Genomic DNA, 22,958 nt, shown 5'->3' on the forward strand with positions numbered 1-22,958 from the left:
ACAGCAGGTAAGGTTCTGTGGGGTGCAAAGGGGTGAGCACAGAGACGAACGGGCAGGGATAGCAGAAGACTAACCTAACCCCGATTAGACCGGACAGGACAGGACAAGACTAATCTCTTGTGCAGACGGCAACAGCTTCATTAGGAGATAACAATCTGACAAAGAGACACGAGAACGAGAGGGTAGAAGTAGCCCAGATAACAAGGCAATATGAGAAGCAGGTGGAGGGGAAATTATCTTAATGAGAAGTGAAGTCAGCTGTGACACAGATGCGAAGAGCGGGGGTTTTGAGCTTTCCAACTACCCAAAGGGGAGACAGAGAGAGAAAAAGAGAGAGATAGAGACAGGATCATGACAAGACCATGACACCCACACAAGTTCTAACCTAAATACTGGTTTATACAAACTGTATGAAAATTAACAATGTTAAAGTTTAAGCTCAAAAAACTGCAATTACATTAAATCAGGCCTTTCCATCAGGACTTTTTCAGAGGGAAAATATACTATAAAAAGAAATGCATTCAAAAAGATATTTCTAACCTCAGATTCTCCTAAAATTTCCAAAATAAAAGTCAAACCGCAAATTGTGATTATTCAAATTGCACTGGACAATAACACGACTATTCCAGATAAAATGTGTTTATCGTTTTTTATTGTTCATATTAGGAGAAACAGTTACGTCAAGATGAATGAGTGTTGATCTATACAGCAAAGTCATCTTAAAGAGTAGTTAATAATAAGTATTAAGAGCGACAGAAGTAACATTAATAATAATATTGAGAACCGTGTTATTTTCCAAAGACATATATGGATACAACAAGGTTATACGTGGAGGATCAGCCAATCACTTGGCTGCTTACAGGAGACAGATGGCATCATGTAGGTCAGGGATCAGATGGTTTAGCAATATGTTAACATCCCATTCTCTGATCTCTAATGTTGCCTTTAATACATTTTTTAAAAATCACATTTCAGCTGGACCAGAAAGACAATCCTTCCCTTTTTGAATGAACATGTCATCTCTCTCTCTCTCTCTCTCTCTATATATATATATACACACACACACACAGAGTAACTCCCAATGGATAATGATGATAATAACTGCATAAAAAACAAAGTTAATATAATAACTGGTATTAAAGGTTTTAAAAAAAACACTACTAAATAGTACCTTGTAACCAAATTGTCGTCTACATATTTTTTCCCTCACCTCCTCTCTGGAAAAAACTCTCTTTGTGGGGAGGGTCAAGAAAATATAAAATGACTAAACTCTTAAAAAAAAAAAAAAAAAGACAACTTTATAGATGTTTTCACACATTCATCTCCTTTAAATGTTCTCTTACATGCTCTTTCAACCAACCCTTCGTACACTCAAACACATACAAACATACATACACAAAGACAATAGAAAAATACATATGATAAATGGCTAAAATGTAATGACGAAAACAGAAACAATGAATAAAAAAGTTCATTTAAGTGCCATCTCCCATAAACCATTAGCTTCTGTTTATCCTTCTCCCCTTTAGTGCAGTCTTAGCTCTTTCCAACATGTCTCGGCTGATAGTGACAAACCAGTTGCACGTTTGCTTGAAATGTCAATCAGCAGGCCTGCAAAGCAGTGTCATAAAAGGCTTTAAAACTTCATAAGAGCTTAGAAAGTCATGCAGATCAGTAATTTAACTTGATTTGGGTGAACTATTACTATAAACCTGCTCAAATGCTACAGATGTGTGTCTCTTTCTGTGAAATACTTTGTAATGTTAACTTGTTGCAGTTCTGTACAATTCATTTGGTGGAGTTTGTTCATATTTTCTTGTTTACCGGCATTTGTAACATTTATCAATTAGAAAAAAATGTCAACTTGCTGGTTTTCAAAGCATGTGCTAGTCTTTGTTAGCTGGCATTCGTAACCTTCATCACCCATTAATAAAGCTAGTGTCCTTTTCAGTTAATCTTGCACAATCCCTGCAACAAAATTAACTTTTGTTTTTGGATGGAAAAATGTGCCATGTAAAGAAAAAAAAAAGATCACTAATGTAAAATAAATTTGCTCAGTTATCCTTTCTCCACTGACAGTGCTCTATTAATTTCTCTGTCATTCTGAAATCGAATCATTAAAAAATATCATGCAAATCAATTACTATTACTATCAATTGTATTCATGGTGACCAAACAGTTGATGGTAACCACTGACTTCCATAGTATAGGGAAAAAATAGTATGTAAGTCAACGGCTACTGGCAACTGTCTGGTGACATTCTTCAAAATATCTTCTTTGGTGTTCAACAAAAAGGTTTGGAACAACTTGAGGGAGAATAAACGATGACAGAAGTTTCATTTTTGGGTGAACTATCCCTTTAACAACCTTGTAGCTCACAGTTGATCTGTCTTCAATGGTTTGTAAGTATTTATCAAAAATCAATTCTGCTATGAAGGACACGAATGGGATTTTTACTTCCGTAACCCGACTGGTGCACTCTATAGTTGCAGCTGGGGCTGGGAATTGTACATTTCAATAGCTGCTAACTGAAAATGGCCACTATGACAGTTTAAGGCCTTTTTTGTGACACTGCAGAGTAAGTCTAAAGAAAGACAACTCATGCGCTCCTCCTTCATCTCTCCTTTTCTCTTTAATTTGCAAACCTGCCCTCCCCTCCTGCCAGTTTGTATTTGGAAGTCCTCCTCTGTCCCAAGGCAGTGTTTTATTTCCTTCCCAATTCATGGTCCATTTCTCCTCACCCCACCTCCTCGCTCTCATTCTCCTCAAGTTCCTCTACGAGTTCATGTGCTCCACCTGGATGGCAGAGGTGGAGACGGTGAGGCAGAGGTCTTTGTGGGCCGTCAGGTCGGCCACGGTGACCGGTTTGTACTGGATCTCTCCAGCCGACACGGTCTTGTACTGATGCAGGTCGAAAGGGCAGGGTATTCCCTCTGTAACAGAGTAACTGGTTGGCGGGGCGGGGTTGGGCTGGTTCTGCGCTTGTGCCGCTGCAGCTCCGCCACCCCTGCCTCGCCCGCGACCCCTGCCGCTTCCCGTGCCCGAGGGCTGAGCCGGATTGTGGCCCTGCTGGGATTGCTGGGCAGCCACAGCAGCTGCCACCGTCAGAGGGTCTGGGTTGTGTTTTCTCATGTGTTTCATCAGGTACGTCTCCTAGAAAAGTAACACAAACAGAAAAATGTGTCAAAAGTAGGGCTGCCCGATGAATCGTATTTTAATGGCGACTTCTCTCGATTTTTTTAAGCAAAATCGACTGCGATAATTCTGATGAAATTACAAATAAATAGGGATGTAACGATTAACCGCGATCCGGTTGAAAATCGATTCAAATCGGTTGAGATGCTAAACAAATCGCGATTCAGAAGGAGGGGAGGAGTTTATATGAATGTATGTCTGAGGGAAACTTACTATCTTTAGAAAAGTTTAGATGGTATTTTTTCTTTTCATCTTGCCTCTGTATAATGCATATTAAAGTTCATAAGTGCAGCGCCTCAATCTCCACATCATAAAACAAGAAAACACTTTAAGCTCCACCTGCTGGCAAGAGAGTGAATCTGCGTCTCGTTCAGCTCGTCTGCTGTTTCTGTTTCATGCAGATATTTTTTTCTGTATAGTTTCACAAAACTGAAGTCAAACTATTCTGGTTTTGCATCAAATTATGAAATTATACAATATAATTAAGATTAAAAACTGCTCATGTTGTATGTATGCAGCATCTTTGGATCAGGATTAAAATGCAGTGGTTGCCTCTAATTTAAAATGGAAAGAGCAGAGACTTCTTTGAAGAGATTTCTTTTATGTGTGTTATTTATTTGATTTGGGGCTTGTTTTAAAATTTTAATTTAGTTTTGTAATTTACATTTACATTACATTTTAACTTTGTTATTTAGCAGATGCTTTTATCCTAATCGACTTACAAATTGAGGACAATAGAAGCAATCAAAACTAACAAAAGAGCATAATATGCAAGTGCTATATTAGTATATTATTATAGTGTTATATCTAAATTTCACGAAGAAACGTGCAGAATTTTCTCCAAGCAATAATAAAAGTACACATTTAATTTATAATTTGTCTTAAATATCATTTTGTAAAAAAGAAAAAAATTGTGAATCGAATCGTGAAATCAAAACCGTGAATCGAATCTAATCGCGAGTTGAGTAAATCGCTACATCCCTACAAATAAACTCGTATCTATAATTTAAGGTGAATAAGAACAATGACAAGACAGAGGATCCAGGACTGAGGTATCGTGGGTGGGATCTTACAGATGTGTAGGCGCGGTTGCAGAGGCCACAGGAGAAGAGTTTGGCGTGTTTCACCGTATGTGTCGACAAGTGAACCTCCAAGCTGGGCGCATCTGTGTAGCCGCGGTTACAATTGTGACATTTGTATGGCTTGTCCTTGTTGTGCTGTCTTCGATGAGACTGAAAAACAAAAACAAATAAATGTCATGAGGGCGGCTCTGATGTTAATGTTAACATGAAATTCACAAGCAGATTTATGGAGACAGTTACAGCTACATATTTGTAAAATATGTATACTGGTCTGAATTAATTAATAACACTTAGAAATAACAAAAAAAAGTTTATTTGGCTATGATTTATGCAATTACAGTACAACAAAGTGTCAGTTTTGGATGGGCATCATAAGGACTGTAATGCAATTACATAATTTGTGGCCAAATTATAAGATAATTTCAGATTTTACATTTTTGCAAAATGTATGTTTACAGACTTTTTAATGGCATAAATTCAGTCTAATATTTGGTCACAACTGTTCAAAAGTTTGGGGTCTTTTTTCTTTTCAGCTTCTTTTCAGAAGTTTTGAAAGAAAATAATACTTTTATTCAACAAGGATGCATTAAATTGACCAAAAGTGACAGCAAAATAGTTCTTTTGAAATTTAAATAAATCTAATAAAACAGAAAAAAAAAACTTAAAAAAAAAAAAAAACACTCTAAAAAAAAAAAATATATCACAGTTTCCACAAAAATATAAACAGCACGACTGTTTTCAACAAATCAGCATATTAGAATGATTTCTGAAGGATCATGTGACACTGAAGACTGGGCTAATGATGCTGAAAATTAAGGATTGCATCACAGAAATAAATGACATGGAATATATCACATGCAATACATTAAAACAGAACATTTTAAATTTTAGTAATATTTCGCAATATTAGTTTTGACTGTTTTTTGATCATATAAATGCAGCCTTGGTGAGCATAAGAGACTTCTTTCAAAAACATTAACACATCTTACCGACCCCAAATTTTTGAATAGTGCATATATTAAATAAAAATACTAAATATAATAATTGAATGAAACAATTTATTTAGACAAAATATCATATGAACATCTAGCTACTACACTAATTTAAGTCTCACAAGCCACATGATATTTAATGTACAGTTCAGTAAATCAGTTAAAAAAATTCTAAAGTTTTTTGATTCACTAAAATTAACCAAAGAGTCATTCATTTCCAGACTGAATTGAACTGGACTTGCATTTGCATTTGGCCATCTTGAATAGTAATTGTGTATTTTAGTACAGTGTTCAGTCTGCAATGAAACCAAAGGTCATAAAAAAAACATTTTGTTACAGTATTTTACAAAAAACAAACTCGGATGCAATTTTCCTGAACCACAGAGTTTCAATCACTTCTGTAGAAAGCTGAAATGTGTGAAATCAGCTGAAGATGGTTACCTGGAGGTTGGATAGTTGGGTAAAAGCCTTCTCACAGCCGGGATGGGAACACTTGTATGGCCGATCGCCAGTATGAATCTCAAAACAAAACAGAAGTTTTTCTCATTAGAATGCTTGATCTAAATTTCAAAATCACATGAGAACACATTCTGCAGGGTCTAAAATATGCTTCCAGGAAGCCTACACAATCCTCCCAAATATAGCATGAAAGATGATGAAAGAAGGAAGATGAAGCAAAGAGGGAAAAGGGTGCAAGGAGAAGAGCAGGACTGCTGCTGTATATGCTTCATTACTGATTCTGTCTGGCCCTGTCTGTTACCTGTTATGCTGCTGTAAGTGACTGAGCTGCCTGAAGGTTTTCTGGCAGTAGGAGCAGGTGTAGGGTTTGGCGCCGTTGTGGATGCGGATGTGCTGGGACAGGTAGCTGGAGTTGGCGAAGGATTTGGAGCAGTGAGGACACTTGTGCGGTTTGCCCTCTGTGTGGTTTCTAACAAGGGATGAAGGGAAGGGGATGAAAAGAGAGAAAAAACAGAGAGAGATTTAACAATGAATCATTAAACGAGTCCTACTTGGATCAAATCATGATTGTATCAGAAAACATGTCATATGTTTCATGCTTTTAACAATGTGACGGTGCTCTTTGTGGGGTCTGAGTTACGAAACACAGCACACAAAAACATAAGGCACTTCATCTTATCCTCTCTCTCTCATTCTCTCTCTCACCGGCTTCCTTTCCCCTCCCTAACTATCAGGTTATATCAAACTATCCCAGAGCCTTTAAACCAGACATGATGAAGATAAACAGAGTGAGACGGAATTCAATTAAAGACTCATTCTTGTCCAATAGCATAAAAATGACATGGAAAGCAGAGGAAGAGGTCATGCCACAAACCAGATAATGCAAAGAAGAAACACAGATAATACAGAAGCAAATGGAGACAAAAAGACATGCTTTTAAGCCTTCCAGCCTGCTAGGCTTCCATTAAATAAAGTGTATTTTCTGTAAATACGGTTACTGTTAGTTTATACAAACTAAGGGATGAGTCAGTGGTAATTATTATCATCACAGATGATGTTCATAAACTGTAGTTGAAAAATAACATAGAATATTAAATTACATGATGTCAAGTAGCTAAACAAGAAATAGGGGTGGGTATTGACACAAATGTACAATTTTCATAAATTCAGCTATTATTTTGTCTTGTGGACTATATATCTTTTAAGTAAAATATTCTTATTCAGGACAGTACTAATTAAAAAAACAACATGCGTTTTGTATGAATTTGTCAGACTCTGCATGGTCTATCTATGTAAACGTTCGACCACAACAATATAGATGTATATAAACACACACAAAAACATGCATATATAGTTTTTCTGTTTTATATAATATATATATGATATAGGGTTGGGCGATACCAGTAGAAATTTGTCAACCGGTAGAGATTTTAGACTATCATCTTTATCGCAGTTACACGCTCATGTGATGTTGCTTTGCTACGTGGTCACGACAACTTATCGTTTGCACATGTTTTTAAGCCCTGCGGTTTAAAAACAAGTGATTTTAAGCCGTTGAAACTCAATGAGCAGTGAAAGAAAACTCATTCTGATGTATGGTTGCGCTGTCTGAGAGACTGTTTCTGAGCGCTGTCATGGAGGCGCATGCACGTGTATACGGTTAATTATAGGCCTCAAACGGTTAAATACACACTTGTATGTGTGAAAATGCCCATCTTTGCAAGCATCCTCATAAACACAGTAATTCAGTTCTTAAGTGAGATCAAAAACAAAACAAATAAAACATTATAAACAGAATATTGGATCGGGAAGCTCTTAAAGTGACAGCAGTCTAATATTTCTGCTGTCTGCCATTCATGTTAATCAAACAACAAAAACAAGATCTCTCACTGCTCTTGACTAAATCACTTTTGTAACTTCAATAAGAAGATGCAGTGTTTTTTTTATACATTTGATGTATGTAGCATTTCTTATTTATTTGTTCTACTGTAGTTTTTTTGTCCTGTTGTCTAATTAGTTTCTTATTAAAGCTAGTATTTTTTTTTTTTTTTTTCGGATACTGACAGACAAAAATTATTACATTTCTATGGTATCCAAACTTTTGACATCATAAAAACCTTATTTAAAGGAAAAATAACTAGGCTATATTGTGAAATATTTATCATTACTGTGAAACTAAATTACTCATATTGTGATTTTGGTCATAACGCCCACCCCCAATATGATAAGTATAGAAAAGCTTCGCATGTGTCTATAAAACATTTTTATATGGATAAATCAAAAGATTTCATGTAGAAAAGTAACCAATAACACAAAAAAAACAATCATATATAAAAAAAATCAACACAGCATCACAAGAAAAAAACGTAGATTGATTAATTGGAAAAACAATATTTTTGACATTGACAGACCTAAAAGGCACCAAAAGAATTAAATGATTTTACGCAGTCCACAAGAGAAAGCAGATTTAAAACATTAAATATAATGCTTTGCAAAATTATCAGAAATGCCGACAGGACATTGACAAACCTAAAGGGCACCAAAAGAATTAAATGAAACAAAAGAAAGTTAGACATTGTGGAGTGAAATAAGACAAAAAGATCAGTGATGAGATTAGCATGAGAAAAAAATACACCTGCTTCTATCAGCAGGGAATATATTGTCCAGTTTATAAGCTCAAATGTCCCCGCATCAGGGTGGAAAAGACAAGGAGGTATCAAGAGAAAGAGAGAATGGAAAAAATGAAAGATAAACATGCTTATTCTAACCGAAAGCACAACTAGGCCAACTACACAAATCCCTGGCAGGATCTGGCTTCTTCCTCTAGCAGGTGTAGTAGTGCATCCTTCAGTAAGTCACACACACATATGTACCGTGTATGCTGCTGTAGGTGGCTGAGCTGTCTGAAGGTTTTCTGGCAGTAGGAACAAGTGTAGGGTTTGGCGCCGCTGTGGATGCGGATGTGCTGCGCCAGATAGCTGGAGTTGGCGAAGGATTTGGAGCAGTGAGGACACTTGTGTGGCTTCGCCTCCGTGTGTGACTTGGCGTGAATCTGCATGTCTGATTTGTTGAAGAACGTCACCGCACACATCCGGCACCTACAGAGAAAAATCAGCATGTGCATTTGAAATATGCCCAAAATTATCATCTTAAAAACACTAAAATGGCCTTTTGAGAACTTATACTGAAAAATGTATCACAATGTAGCTCATGAATTCCATTTGTATCACATTTATCAAGCTGAGGGAAAATAAAGTGATATTTTGTAAGGTGGCAGCAAAATGTCATGACTTTAAAGTTCAAATAAAAGCACTAATACCCGTTCAAATAGTGTCAGTGTGTTTTTTTCAGTGCTTAATACACACTAAAAATCTCATGATCAAGTGTTAAATTAAAACCACTAAAGACCAACAAAACTTTAAGAAAATAGCAAATATGAAAGAAAATAACTAATTATTTCTATAATTCTGTTTAAATTAAGAGTCCTTAAGCAATAATTGGCACCTGTAGGACTTGTTCCCATCTTTGCCTTGATGATCATCCTCATCATTGGAAAGGTCGTATGGGTCACTTGTGTTATGCTGTAAGAGAAAAAAAAAACTGGTAAATTTTTACTTATGCATCAGTGGACAACTTAAAGGGTTAGTTCACCCAAAAATGAAAATCTTCCCATAAATTACCCCCCCCACCCAAGGAATCCTAGGTGTATATGACTTTAGACAAATCTAGTCGGAGTTATATTTAAAATTGACTTTGATCTTCCAAGCTGTTTAATGGCACTCAGCAGGTGTTGCAGTGCATCAGTCCAAAAGAAGTGAAATAAAAAGCGCCCATCCATAGTAAAAAGTGTCTCACACAGCTCCGGGGGGTGAACAAAGTCCTCCTGTAGCAAATCGATGCGTTTTTTAAAGAAAAATATCCATATTTTTTAAAATGTAACTGTGAAAAATATGCACAAACACACAATCTTAAAAATAATTTCAAAAACAATCACAAAAACAAAAAAAAAACACAAAAAAATACTCCATTTATTGTCAATGACCTTTACATAAACATAAGTTTATGAATAAATAAGCTTTTGAATTTTTTTTCCCCCACAAAATCTGTAATATCAGGGCTTGACAATTAGGACTGTCCGATGGCTCGGCACCAGCGTGAAAGACGTTAATGTAAACAATCAAGCAAAAATCACTGGGGCGACTGTGCCACTGCTGTGTCGTCACAACGATTTATCATTTGCATGTGTGTAAAAGTCTTGCCAATGTAAACAATCAAGCAATTTTAAAGCATTCAAGCACAAGACAACACAAAAGACAACTACATTCAGTTGAATTATGTCTTTACGTGAAGAGTTGAGAAAGAAATCGAATGTGTATCATTATGTTTGATCCATGCACTGACTCTACTTTACCGCACCTAATTTACCAACTGCTGTCTTTGAAAAAAAAAAATTAATTATTATATTTGTTCTGTTTATTTATTAGTGCTATTGCTTGTGATTTGTTCATCTGTTCTTATTTACAGAATGTTTGCTTATCTCTAATAGTGTTTGAACTTTATATTTGTTAGGCTAGTAGTTTTTGCTGTGGTATTGAAATAGGAATCGAGAATTGTAAAATTGAACTGGTATTTAAAATGTTGATATCATATACGCTTATTTAATAGAATACAAGATAACGTGTCAAAAACAACAACAACTACTACTATTTTATTTTTTGTGGCCGGGCCAGTGAAAATGTTGGCAGGGCAAGTAAAAATTCTAAGCACTGGCCCGACTGGGCCATTAGAAAAAATCCTTAGCATTGAGTTATGAATATCTGCGGTTTGGATGTAGTAAAACACCCACAGAAAACATCTGGGTCATGTTTTCATTTTCTTCTGTCACTGGCCATAATTCTAACCTTGAAAACAGGGTTAGCCATAAAAATAATGTCTTCAGAATTATTCATACATGTGAAAATGGGCTGACTTTCATAAAAAAGTAATCTGGCTCAGAGGAAGATGGAAATCATGTCTGTGTGGCAGTTTTTCTGCTGCTTAATGGATAATACAAGACTTCTTCACCTTACAAATGGTTGCCAATTGCTGAAAATCAAAGAAAATCAACAAAATTAAAGAAAAAAAATGATACGATCTCAAGCAAAACTCAGGAACTTAATAAGCACCCCAAAATTATTAAAGGGGTCATATGATGCGATTTCAAGTTTTCCTTTGGAGTGTTACAAGCTCTTGGTGCATAGAGAAGATCTGTAAAGTTGCAAAGACTAAAGTCTCAAACCCAAAGAGATATTTTTTATAAAAGTTAAGCCTCGTCGAGGTATATGATGTCACAGTTGTCCGTGTGTGAAGAGGTTGCGCAGCTCAAATCCGTGAATGAATGTTCCGAAGTGAGGTAAACTTCAACAGATTTCCCCTGCTCAGGGAGTAGGGAGCAATGAACACTGTGTAGGGACCATGTCAATAGGAACACAGTTCATGCACAGAGCTCACTTCTAACGAGCAGATAATCTGAATCAGGTGTGTTAAACAAAGAGAGATATGCAAAATATGTAGAGCTGGGGGACGTGAGGACTGGAATTGAGAACCGCTGGTGTAGAGTAGAGCTTGTTGTTTGTTGTTTCTCCGATCACAAATGCAGACATGGTTTTATGTTTACGTGGCGCGATGCAACGCAACATGTAAAAACAAAGTATAAGTCATTATAATCCGTAATTATGTCCCCACTGGATGCAACAAATGCCTCATTTATTTATTGTTATTGTCTTGTAGCATCGGTGTTCTAACAGGGACACACATCACAGTATGACAAGTGTTTCGTCACACGCTTAAGGTATTCGGCCAATCACGAAAAACTGGATAGCTGGCCAATCAGAGCACACCTTACTTTTCAGATCAATGAGCTTTGTAAAAAATGACGCGTTTCAGAAAGGCGGGGCATAGAGGAGAAACAGTAATGTACAGTATGTGTAAAATAATGTGTTTTTTAACCTTAAACCGCATAAACATTTCATTACACCAAATACACAAAATAATGTTCTTTTTATCACCATCATATGACCCTTTTAAGAAACAAGTACAAATCTGCAAATCTGATGCAGGACGGTGTTATATAAACAATAACTTATGTACATGAAGGTAAAATTATGATGTCTCACCTGTCCCCCAGTGGCCAGGTGCGCAAGAATCAGCGCATCACTTCCTGTGGCAAGTGCGTGGGCTGAAACGGGACCTGCCCTCGGCATCATGGACTTCTTCTTTCTGCCTCGCTTTGAAGGAAGTGGCATGACTACAGCGGGTGGAATACTGCCATCCTCTTTCTTGTCTGTTCATGTCAGTGGGGGAAAGAAAAAAAAGATTATAAAACATAATCTGTATAATTTCTTCCAGCAATTCTGCACTAAGGATAAAGGCTTGTGTTTTTGTGAGTTTTAAACTTGTGACAGTGAAGGTCATTACTGTTATTTTCAAAGAAATCTCTGAAATTCAAAGGTCTGACATTAAATCCTTCACACTGATATTGATTAACTCGATTATTTAGTAAACATTTCCTATGAATTTCAATTAAATGAACATAAACGTGCACTAAGACCTAATCATGTATTAGTAACGTTGTAATGTCCCAGTTTTAAAGGTGCTGTATGTATTGACAGCTAGTGGTTGAAATGGGCATTGCAGCCCAAATTCCGCCCTTTCCTCCTCAGACTCACGCGGGTTGCCAGATTGAGGACACACAACAGGAATGACACACTACAGTCTCTGCACTGGCTACCTATTAAGTTCTGTATCAGTTACAAAATATTTTTACACACCTATAAGGCCCTTAATGGTTTAGCTCCTGCATACCTAACTAGTCTTCTACCATGCTACAATCCATCACGCTCCCTAAGGTCACAAAACTCTGGACTTTTACCAATAACAATAAAATCAAATAAAGGAGGTAGAGCTTTAACTTTTTCACATTTGGTTCCCAAACTCGGGAATAGCCTTCCTGAGAATGTTCGGGGTTCAGACACACTTTCTCTGTTTAAATCTAGATTAAAAACACACCTCTTTGGCAAAGCATTCAAATAATGCATCTCAGAATTTTGGACTGCAGTTATATCTGATCAAATGCGCATTATTATTCTTTAGCTTGGGTTAAACTAATTAATTTAACGTGGTTGGAACAGCAGCTACGCTAATTATGTCTCTATTTGTTTCTCTGCTTTGCCACGGGATTTACATCCCGTGGTAACTAGGATTTACACAAGCTCCAGTCTGGATCCAGAACACCTGAGAAGAGATGAAGCCCTCCCCCTCAGAGGACCTCAGATGATGCTAACCCAGAGACAACATACAGAACTACCACATTTTGCTACAAGTTTGATTGCATCATATAACTGCTGTTAATAGTGTTCATCATCTGTCATGTTTTAACATGCCTCTGATCAAAGAGATTTTTAGATGAATGCCAAGGTTTTTTAGATCGGAATCTGTGATTTATGATCCACGCCATTTGCTGGCTTCCATGGATGCAATACGCTGTGTTTTCAGTCAACTGGCAACCCAGGATGTGGAAATACTATTAGTTAAGTTGGCAGTGGGCCAAATAACACAGACCAAAACAATACCAGTCATTTTAACAGGTAACACACATTTCAACATTGTTTTTCTATGAAAATAGTATGTGATCTTGACATGTTTCTTAAATATATGCATATTAAACATACTACATAACATAACATATTAAGGTATTTTTATGCTTCTGTACAGTCAATAAATGATTAAATACATAAATACATACAGCACCTTTATAGGTCTATCTTGGCAAACCATTGTGGCTTCCCAAACCAATAATCTTATATGTCTGACCCAACTGTGAAGTCAAATGTGTCTATAACATGAAATAATGTCGTTTGATATTTGTATTTATAAAAATATCCAAAATCTAATCAAAGCAAAAGTGGTGGCTGGCAGGTTGTGTTACTGCTCTTTCAAGTCAACAGCCACCAAATTTCTAATCTGTGCAGTTGATAAAGTGTTATTTCACTTTAGTGATGTGAGTGTGATTGACTGCAGGTTTCTGGTAGAGATGTACACGTGCTATTATACTTACAGTGGCTGTGGAGATAGAGGGAAGGGGGCCGGACAGCCTCTGACAGAAAAGAGCAGAACATACTCAACATATAGAGCTCGCTGTCCCTCTCTCTATTCATCCATCATCCATCCCTTCTCACTACCTCCCACAGTCACTCTCACTTTCACTTCCTACAGCTTATTTGGCTGTCAGACTGACTGAGTAAGCAAACATATGTGTGTGCGTCTGGTGCTTAAAACAGTAAAAGTGACATGAAAACAATTAGATTTAATCAGTATCATGGAATGTGTGGCATATTATCTGTTATTAAATAAGAAGGAAATGCTCAATCAAGCACATGTTCTAAATATGATTAAGAACATCATGAATCATTTGTGACTATGAAATGCTAACATAACGGTTAATATTTACTGTGAAAAATGGTGAGCTATGATTTTTGCATAATAGCAGGAACATCGATTTGAATTAAATAAGTAATTGTGTGCAAGAAAACTGAATTTGTAACAAAGCATGTTTTTTGGCTGTAGTGGATGTTACACTTTTATTCAGCAAGGACACATTAAATTGATCAGAAAGCACAGTTAAGACATTTATAACCTTACAAAAGATTTCTATGTCAAACAAATGCTGTTTTTTAACTTTCTATTCATCAAAGAAATCATGAAAAATGTATCAAGGTTTCCACAAAAATATGAAGAAGCACACCTGTTTTCAACATTGATAATAATAATAAATATTTCTTGAGCAGCAAATCAGTAAATTAGAATGATTTCTGAAGATCATGTGAAACTGAAGACTTGAGTAATGATGCTGAAAATTCGGCTTTGATCACAGGAATAAATTACATTTTAAAATATGTTCACAAACAAAACAAAATGTAACATATAAAAAACAATGTTACTCTTTTTACTGTATTTTTGATCAAATAAATGCAGAATTGGTGAGCAGAAGAGACTTCGTTCAAAAACCTTATCTTACAAACTCTTGAATGGTCTTGTACCTGTGTGTAGACAGAGTGAAAATCTTTACCTGTGTTTGTTGGGTGCAAAGCGGACACAATCATGGTTGTTGTGGGCGGTCCAGAAACAAAAGACTGAGAGGAGGCAGAAGGAGTGACCAGAGCCCCCTGAGGAGTCGTGATCACCAACCCCGCTGAGAGCCAGAGGACAAACACATCAGTTTGACCAACTCTGATAACCTCATTACATTAACATTTGATTTCAGCATTTGATGTGTGTGTGTGTATTAGGCATGTGCCGGTATTCAGTAATGCGATATATCACGGCAATGAATATGCATGATATTGTTATTGTGGGCACTTCTTAATACCATGAATAATTATACATTACAAATTATTCAGAATTTGGGATGTATTTTAAGAATACTTTTCCCATCAACTGGTCAAAATGCACAACACTGCTGTATGCTGCTTGAAAGATGTGTGTGCACTCTGATGTAAATAAGCACGCATGAGAAGCACATGGAAGAACACGCTGAATGAAAGCACATTCACTCTCTAACAGCAGATGGCGCTAAACAGCAGAAAATGCAGCCGTTACCCTGGAAACCCCATAAATATAGCACCTGCCCTACTTTCTAAAAGGTATTTAAATAGCCATTCAGATTTGTGTATTTGCTATGGTGTTCATCACAGCACCAAATACTTAAATATTTTGACTTAATAGGCTATTCATTTTCAAACTTTTTTTTTTACATTTTAATCTGGCCTACAACATGCCCTAGATATTGTTTAAAAAAGTTTTGATTTTTTATTGTTCATTCACCCTTTACATTAGGGCTTCATTAGTTAACATTAGTTAATTCATTAGTTAACAAACTTACAATGAAAAATTCTTCTGAACATTCATTCATCTTAGGTATTCCAATATTTAATAACACGTTGTTAAAATCAAAAGTTGCAACTGTGTTATTTAATGAGCTAACATGAACTAAAACTTCTGTAGCAAATGTAGCTATTGCTCATTGTGAATGTTAATGGTTAACTAATGAGGTCTTATTGTAAAGTGATACCTATTGGTCTGTCTAGTTCTTTTGCACTTTAATCTGTGTAAAATGTTTAACTTTATATATTTTCTGTATTGCTTTATTGTATTTAAATATTCAGTTATTTTTGTTATAAGAAAAAAAGTTATTAAACCTGTTATACTGTATTATGACCACTTTTTTTGAAATAAATTTCAATACCGTGATAATACAGTATACCGTGATAAAAGCATTAGCAATTAATCGCAACATGAAAATTTGATACCGCCATATCCCTACTGTATATATATATATATATATATATATATATATATATATATATATATATATATATGAAGAGTTCAGATGCAAAAGCATCTAAGTCCGTCTTTTTTTTCTTTAAAATGATCATTTCTTTCTGGCTACTATGCATAGGTTTCTATAGGACCTTTCGCAAAAACTTAATTCCAAAAACAAAATTAAAATAACAAAAGTAGTACTAAAGTTTCCCAGTACCATTTAAAGGGTTGCATTCGCACCGACAGTGTGTACTAGTAAGTGGCATAAGCCGGTCGATGTCATTTGTGTGCGGCGTTCAACAACGTTCATTAACAAAGAAGAACAACGTTAACAACAGGAGGATGGAGGACGCTGTGATCGGAGCTGTGTTTTTGTTGTGACTCACGAGTTTCACAATAATGGACATGGAATGTCGACGTATACATAAAGCGATTGAAAGAACGGTAAGGAGGACTAAGAATCTCCAACGACAACTGGCAGTGCTACATTTGCTACAAGTGCATGTACTTCAGAATCCGTATATTTATCGCTGTTCGTCATATTTGTGAAATAAGTTGACACAATGTTTACAGTATGTTACACAGCATTTTAAATCATGGCGGGTGAGGGCGTTTTCAAACATGTTTGGCCAATGAATGTCTACTTACGTCACGGGTAGTACCAGTTGTGCTGGTTAGACCCTTCTCTGGAGTAAGAGCTAATTTGGTTCTCGAAAAAGGCAGTCCAGTACTAAAATCGCACCCAGTTCCTGCAGTGCGAAAACACCCAAAAGGGGTAGTTCCACAATGAGTTCTGGTTCTATGAAAAGGTTCCTGTGGTGCGAAAGGCCCTTATGTAAGTAGTGGTACTTCTGAATGGGTTGAGGCTGGGATTTAGCGCATTTGAAGTGAAAGTACTTGATGAACATGTACTATGTATGGAGAGCATTCACTCAGTATCGTTATCTCATTTTTGACCAAGATGGCTTTTAGAGGCTTTTGCATTTGAACTCTTCATATATGCCATAGATTTTTCAAAACTTTGAACACCCACCTGCCGTCATGATGCCCGTAGACGGGACGGGCAACACCGTGATGTTTTGGGATGTGTGAGGTGGGTGCAGGTGTGATCCCAATCCAGCTATTTGTGCCCCTGATGTCCCACCTGCTCCTCCTCCACCTTCCTGCTTCGGCAACCTCCCGATGGTTCCTGTGTCCATGGCGACCGAGCCCGGCACCGTCAGCACCGCCGTAGGGTAATGCGCCGCGGATGAGTGAGGAAAAGCAGTACCCTTGTCCGGCCCCAGCTGCTCTTTCATCTTATTCAGAAACATGGCGTTCTCAATCTAAACTCGCAGGGGGGAATGAATGGGAAAAAAAACAAGGGAAAGAAGGGAAGGAGGAAAGAGAAAAGGAGGATGGATTGAGAGATAAATGCAGATGAAGGATGAAGGGGAAGAAGGAGAGAGCAGCGAGGGGTTACTTTTTCTGGATGCTTTTGCAGGGCTTCCAGTGTGTTACTTTGACATGGATCAGTGCGAGGCTGGTGTTAGCCATCCCGGACTGGTATGCATGTTTCATTTTTTTTTTTTTTTGGTTTACTAGATTGTGTGTTCTAAAAGCATGGCGTGTCTGTTAAAAGACACGAGGATTTACTGTACAAGAGAGTCCAATAATAAGGTGTCTACCTGTCCTTGTACTGTTGGTACGGGAGACCAAAAGTATGATGAGTTGAAATGGGAATCTTCCATTATTTCTGCAATTGAAAAGCAACATAACTTGTAAAACACCCACTCTGCCTTTGGCAACACTTGTGAAATGACACCTCGCCTTTATGTTTCTCGTGTGGCCGGAAGGTTTATTCACTCACTTGGTCAAGACCGTATTCATTTTGGCAGTCAAGTATCTTGCATAACGTAAAAAAAGGCTTTAATTTTCTCTTTGGAACATCTGCCAAATGTCATGCATCTTTATCCTTTTGACAATAAGGACTTTATTTCTCTTTAGGCGAAAGACTTAGAAGCAATTTTCTGGTGGATGCTGGGCAAAGAGGCGTGTTGGGTTAGGAATCCTGATGCATGCACGACCCAGTGTTAAAACATACCTGACATGAATAAAATAAAAATACATGCATGCCAGCTCAGCCCGCACAACACCTCCCTCCTGGAAAAACAGACTGAACCAGCCTAAGATGGATTGCGGGTCTCTCAGTCTAGCCAAGATGGTGCTCGGCTGGTTTAACTTGTCTGCCAACTAGTCCAGCAGAATGACCAAACAAAACCCCTATTAAAGTTGCAATGAAACAGAATTAGTGACCAATCTTTTCTTCTGTATTGTAACACACATTGGAATAAGTGTTATTTTAGTATCACTGATATACTAAGTTAGTTTTTGTTCATATTTTGAATTCGATTTTATTTTAGATTTCCTGTTTTCACTTTAATTTTTGTTAAAGGGGTGGTTGACTGCTTTTTTTTCTCTAGGCTTTATTGTGGTTTATGGGGTGCAGGCTAACATGTTAATGTTTCGTTTAAAAAAAAAAAAATGCATTCTTTTTCCCATAATTTACCTTTATTCTACACCGCACTGTCTCTTCTCCTATGAACGGCCGCTCCGATCATTTCCTGGTTTCATGAAGCCCCTCCCTCATAAATACACGATGGGTTGAGATTGGTTGAGATTTGCTAGATTCGTGTCTAGTACGTGTCTAAACGTCCCACCCCTCAGCTCAGCGGCATGTGCTCCGATTGTATTGTAAACAATGCTGTCGTCTTTATTGCTTATCAATTTGATCCTGATTGAGACGCAGAGAATACTGGTGAAGAGTATCGTGAAGAACCTGAGCAAGCACGGCTCTTAATGATACGTTTTTTGTGTGTTGTTGTCTCATTCTTTTAGATACGCTGTTATTTGTAAATTAAACTGAATCAGACAACAACAAACATACGGTTGTATCCTGATTAAAGCTTTAATACAGTTCGGCAACCGCATGCGCATCCATGTATAACGCTTCTCATAGCTATGTGAAAAATATCTGTCTGTCTATACACATAAAGTGCATAATTGGACCAGTTTAATGGAGCTGACGAGCTGATGAGCTGAATGAGAGAGAGAGAGAGAGAGAGAGAGAGAGAGAGATGCAGAGCAGGGCGACGCGAGGAACAGTATTAAGAACTGCTGCTTTAGAACATTGATTTTGAAACTTGTGAATCCATTAGAATCGTTAGAAGACAGAATAGTGATATAAATAGATGTTTTCGTGAACCCCTAGTTTTAACAGCATGGCAACAACTCTTCCTTTTCTCTAAAGCAGCGCAACATGGCCTCGCCCCCCTTTGTTGGTGTTCCCGGGGGCGGGGTTTATCAGGGTTTGTGATGTCACAAACCCAGGAAGTAACTCGTAGTCCCTACAAGCCATTTTTGTAGGCATTAAACTGCCAGAATTTTAAAAGACGATATCTGTTTGCATTGAACTTTCAGCGTCATTACTTTGCAGATATTGTTCATGCTCAAACAGCAACAATACACACTAACTAACGTTAAAAAAGTGAAATCGCAATCAACCACCCCTTTAAAATTTTTGCATTTTTGTGGTGTTTTTGTATTTTTTACTTGTTTTGGTTATTTTAAATTTGTATATTATTTATTAATTTTTATTTGTTTTAGTACTTAAACTAAACCAAAACAAGAAATGTTAACCTCAGAAACTTTTTTATATATATATTTTTATTCCAGTTGGTCTTTATTTAATTTCAAGAATTTTTTCATGATTTTCGAATGTCTCTACACATCTGAGTTAAGGCTGCACCTGCTTAAAATCCAGTTTAAAGATGCAACGTCATATAAAAGTTAGACTAAATTACGGCAGCCCTGACCCACCTAAGCCCATAGTTTTATAGTAAACACTTGTGAATGCAGTGTAAATGCTTTTATGCCTCCTCTGAGCAGCATTAAACAGTGTATAAAGACACTCAAATGCCACGTCAGAAGCGCTTCTGCGTCACCTTTGAAGTGCAAGTCCTGCAAATGTCACCAGAGAAAACTCCATCATTTCCACTTGAAGGTCCAGTTTATATTTGGATTAAACATTACAAAGTCAAAAAAAAAAAAGGAAAAAATAAAAACACATGCAATGATAATTGTTCACAATAAAATTTAACACATGCATCAGTGTTTCCCACAGACTTACACTCTATTTGTACTTCTCACTTCCCCCGGGGGAATTTATAACTTCTATACGATATCGACACCATGGGCAAACATTTAAGAGCATGACATTTTAGATTTTAATTGAAAGATAAATATAACAAGGCTAGAACATGACGAAGACAATGAGGTTTATTTTTACATTAATAGAAACAACTTGAGGTGATAAAACACTGGAGAAAAACTTATGGCTTTGGCTATGCTTAATATAGAAGTATTATTTTTCCTATTTTTACCCAAAATAGGGTGGTGTGAGCGTTAGTGACATTCATTCTCGTGCAGAAAGTGAGTGCACTCATGCAATGTATGTTTCATTCATTCTCGTGCAGAAACTCCAAATACGTCTCACAGATGTAACAGAACGTTCCAGGAAATCCCTACAGACATGCAGCTTTAGTCAATTTCAGCACTACATACAAAATAAAGGACATTTCTTACAAAATAAAGTTCTATCCTGCAAATCACTACATGAAGGAATTCAAAAGTGATATTTCCTCCAGAGAGTGGCTCTTTCTGTTGAAACTGCTGATCATCTATTTTGGAACGGTGCATTTACAAAGAAATTTTGGCAAGATGTTTTACGCTTCATTAGGATTTAGAATTTATAAAGAATATGTCCTGTTTTGGAGGGACGTAGTGCTGGGTTTTACAAAGTATGAACAGTCTAATAAAATAGTTTTATGTAGTGAATCTGATTTTGCTGCTTGCAAAACTCCACATTCACAGATGCAAATATCCAAACTACACACCTCTCTTTTGTTTTCATGAAAGAATTTCATGAACAACTTTCATTGATCCAATTGTCTAAGAACAAAAAGGCTTATTTGTAACTCTGTAATGACATGTAAGTCTCATTTATTTATTTATTTTTCTTCTTCAGTGTGTAATGTATTAAACGCCCTTTTTCTTTTTTATTTTGTTGTTGTCATTGTCTATAATTTTTATTAGCTGATATTTGTGTTAATTCAAAAAAAATAAACTCTACATTGAAGAAATAACCAAACCAATAATAACTAAAAAAAAAAAAAAAAAACAAAAAAAAAATAACAACTATTTGCAGCAATCATTGATGATGTTTTGGATAAAAAAACAAAGCATACTATAAAAACTGACTGATGCATTTAGGAAATATATGCAGACTTTAAATAAGACAATAGACCATCCTGACGAGACTGAGGATCCAGCGGACCAGTTTACACTGATTTAGGCTTTTTTTTTTCATTTTAGTAAAATTTGGAAAAAGAAAAAATAAAATAGTAAAATTTGGAAAAAGAAAAAAAAGTTGTAAAAAAAAAAAAGGCAAAATAAAACCATAACACTTTAATTTTTATATATATTTGATTTTCTTTTGCACACACAATTTGTTGTCTGATGCAACAGCAGCGCACAGTGTTTAGCTGCAGACAGATGCAGAACTTGCATGAAGATTGGCTCTCGCTATAAATAGATATCAAAACAAAAGCTTCGCGATCCTGCGCCAAACCTGTCTGCGATTGCTGATAAAAAGAAAACCAAAAAATGTGTAGACCTTACTCAGGTTCTGTGCACATCTGACACAGTCGTTCATTTCGTCTCCACGCCTAAATACAATCAAGAGAGGCAAACAACGTCGCGTTTTTTTCGTGTTGTAATGGTTGCATGCGTGTTTTGCTGCAATGACAGCTCACTTTGCATGTTGCTATCGAGTGGGACAATGTTAATAGCATAAGCACAAGGAAAGTTAGCTGGGAAGTCACAAAACCAGCCATTCATGATATATCAGGACTTCCTCAACCAGCCTCCATTAAAATGTCAGCTTTTGTTATGCACGCAAAGAAAGAAGCGCTATCCAAAAGCTATGCAACATGTAAACTTCCGCTTGCAAACAATAACGTCCCTATGCCTCCATGCCTCTCTCGGTTAGTCTCGCTGAGAAAATAAAAAAGAAAAAAAACCTGGAGGATAAAAAAAAAAAAAAAACAGAGAAAAAAAAAACGTCGACGCTAATGCGAGAGAGACGCAGCTTCATGCAGACTTCCGGCTGGCGAGACAGGGGGAGAAGCGCCCGTGTGAGTTGCTCAAATTTGGAGAAATAATGCACAATTGACTGATAACTCTGTGTTAATTACCGGTGCTGGCGATTCCCTTTCAACCCCCAGGGCTCCTCCGGGCCGGGACAGTTCGGAAACTTCGTCCAAATCCGCCCGAACCCCTTGGATTCACCGATTTTTTTTCCCCTAATTTTTTTCTATTTTTTTCTCTCGCGAAGGGCTGCCCGACTCCGCTCGACTACACTTCCTGTGAATGAGGTCAAAATGACAGCAAGCATACCGCCAAAATCACTTCCGCCATGTGAGGTCACATATTTTCCGCAAAAAAAAGTTAATTTAAATTATGCGTTCGTGTGCTTCTAATTTAACTTTTATAAGGATCACGATGTATGTGCATATTATGCATATTAATAAATATAATTGGGAAATAAGAAATGTGAACACATTGCCACCTCCATCAACTTTATATGGAAATCCATATGATACATGAGTGCATTTTCAATGCTTGTACTGTACATGTAATAGTTGTTTTTATTTTACAGCTTTATATTTATGTTACAACCTTTTATTTTACTTATGTAAGTACTTATTCTTTATATAATGTATTTTTGAATTTCCTTTGCATTTAATTGTACTGCTGTCTTTTTGCAGATTTT

General features: G+C 36.7%; 1 protein-coding gene across 1 annotated transcript; it reads right to left on the reverse strand.

Moving 5' to 3' along the window:
• Nucleotides 1-635: 635 nt before the first annotated feature.
• On the reverse strand, nucleotides 636-22,641 carry LOC109082804 (zinc finger protein 384-like). The gene is made up of 11 exons (XM_042754459.1): nucleotides 22,381-22,641; nucleotides 17,755-17,822; nucleotides 17,121-17,412; nucleotides 14,835-14,957; nucleotides 11,884-12,050; nucleotides 9,233-9,309; nucleotides 8,602-8,826; nucleotides 6,030-6,197; nucleotides 5,711-5,789; nucleotides 4,269-4,427; nucleotides 636-3,153 (listed from the first exon to the last, which is right to left on the reverse strand). Exons 2-11 carry the CDS (start codon nucleotides 17,815-17,817, stop codon nucleotides 2,776-2,778), a joined length of 1,731 nt encoding a protein of 576 aa, XP_042610393.1. The 5' UTR covers nucleotides 17,818-17,822; nucleotides 22,381-22,641; the 3' UTR covers nucleotides 636-2,775.
• Between the last annotated feature and the right edge of the window lie 317 nt (nucleotides 22,642-22,958).

The sequence above is a fragment of the Cyprinus carpio genome, unplaced genomic scaffold, assembly GCF_018340385.1.
Source record: "Cyprinus carpio isolate SPL01 unplaced genomic scaffold, ASM1834038v1 S000006516, whole genome shotgun sequence".
Classification (NCBI taxonomy): domain Eukaryota; kingdom Metazoa; phylum Chordata; class Actinopteri; order Cypriniformes; family Cyprinidae; genus Cyprinus; species Cyprinus carpio.

What these genes read in the sequence shown, in the direction of transcription:
- LOC109082804 (XM_042754459.1), bottom strand. Translation starts at nt 17,817, where the DNA reads ATGGAAGATTCCCATTTCAACTCATCATACTTTTGGTCTCCCGTACCA. An exon ending in TACGGGCATCATGACGGCAG is followed by an intron (nt 14,958 to 17,120) that starts GTGGGTGTTCAA and finishes TCTGGCTCTCAG; the next exon opens with CGGGGTTGGTGATCACGACT. An exon ending in ACCTGGCCACTGGGGGACAG is followed by an intron (nt 9,310 to 11,883) that starts GTGAGACATCAT and finishes TTTCTCTTACAG; the next exon opens with CATAACACAAGTGACCCATA.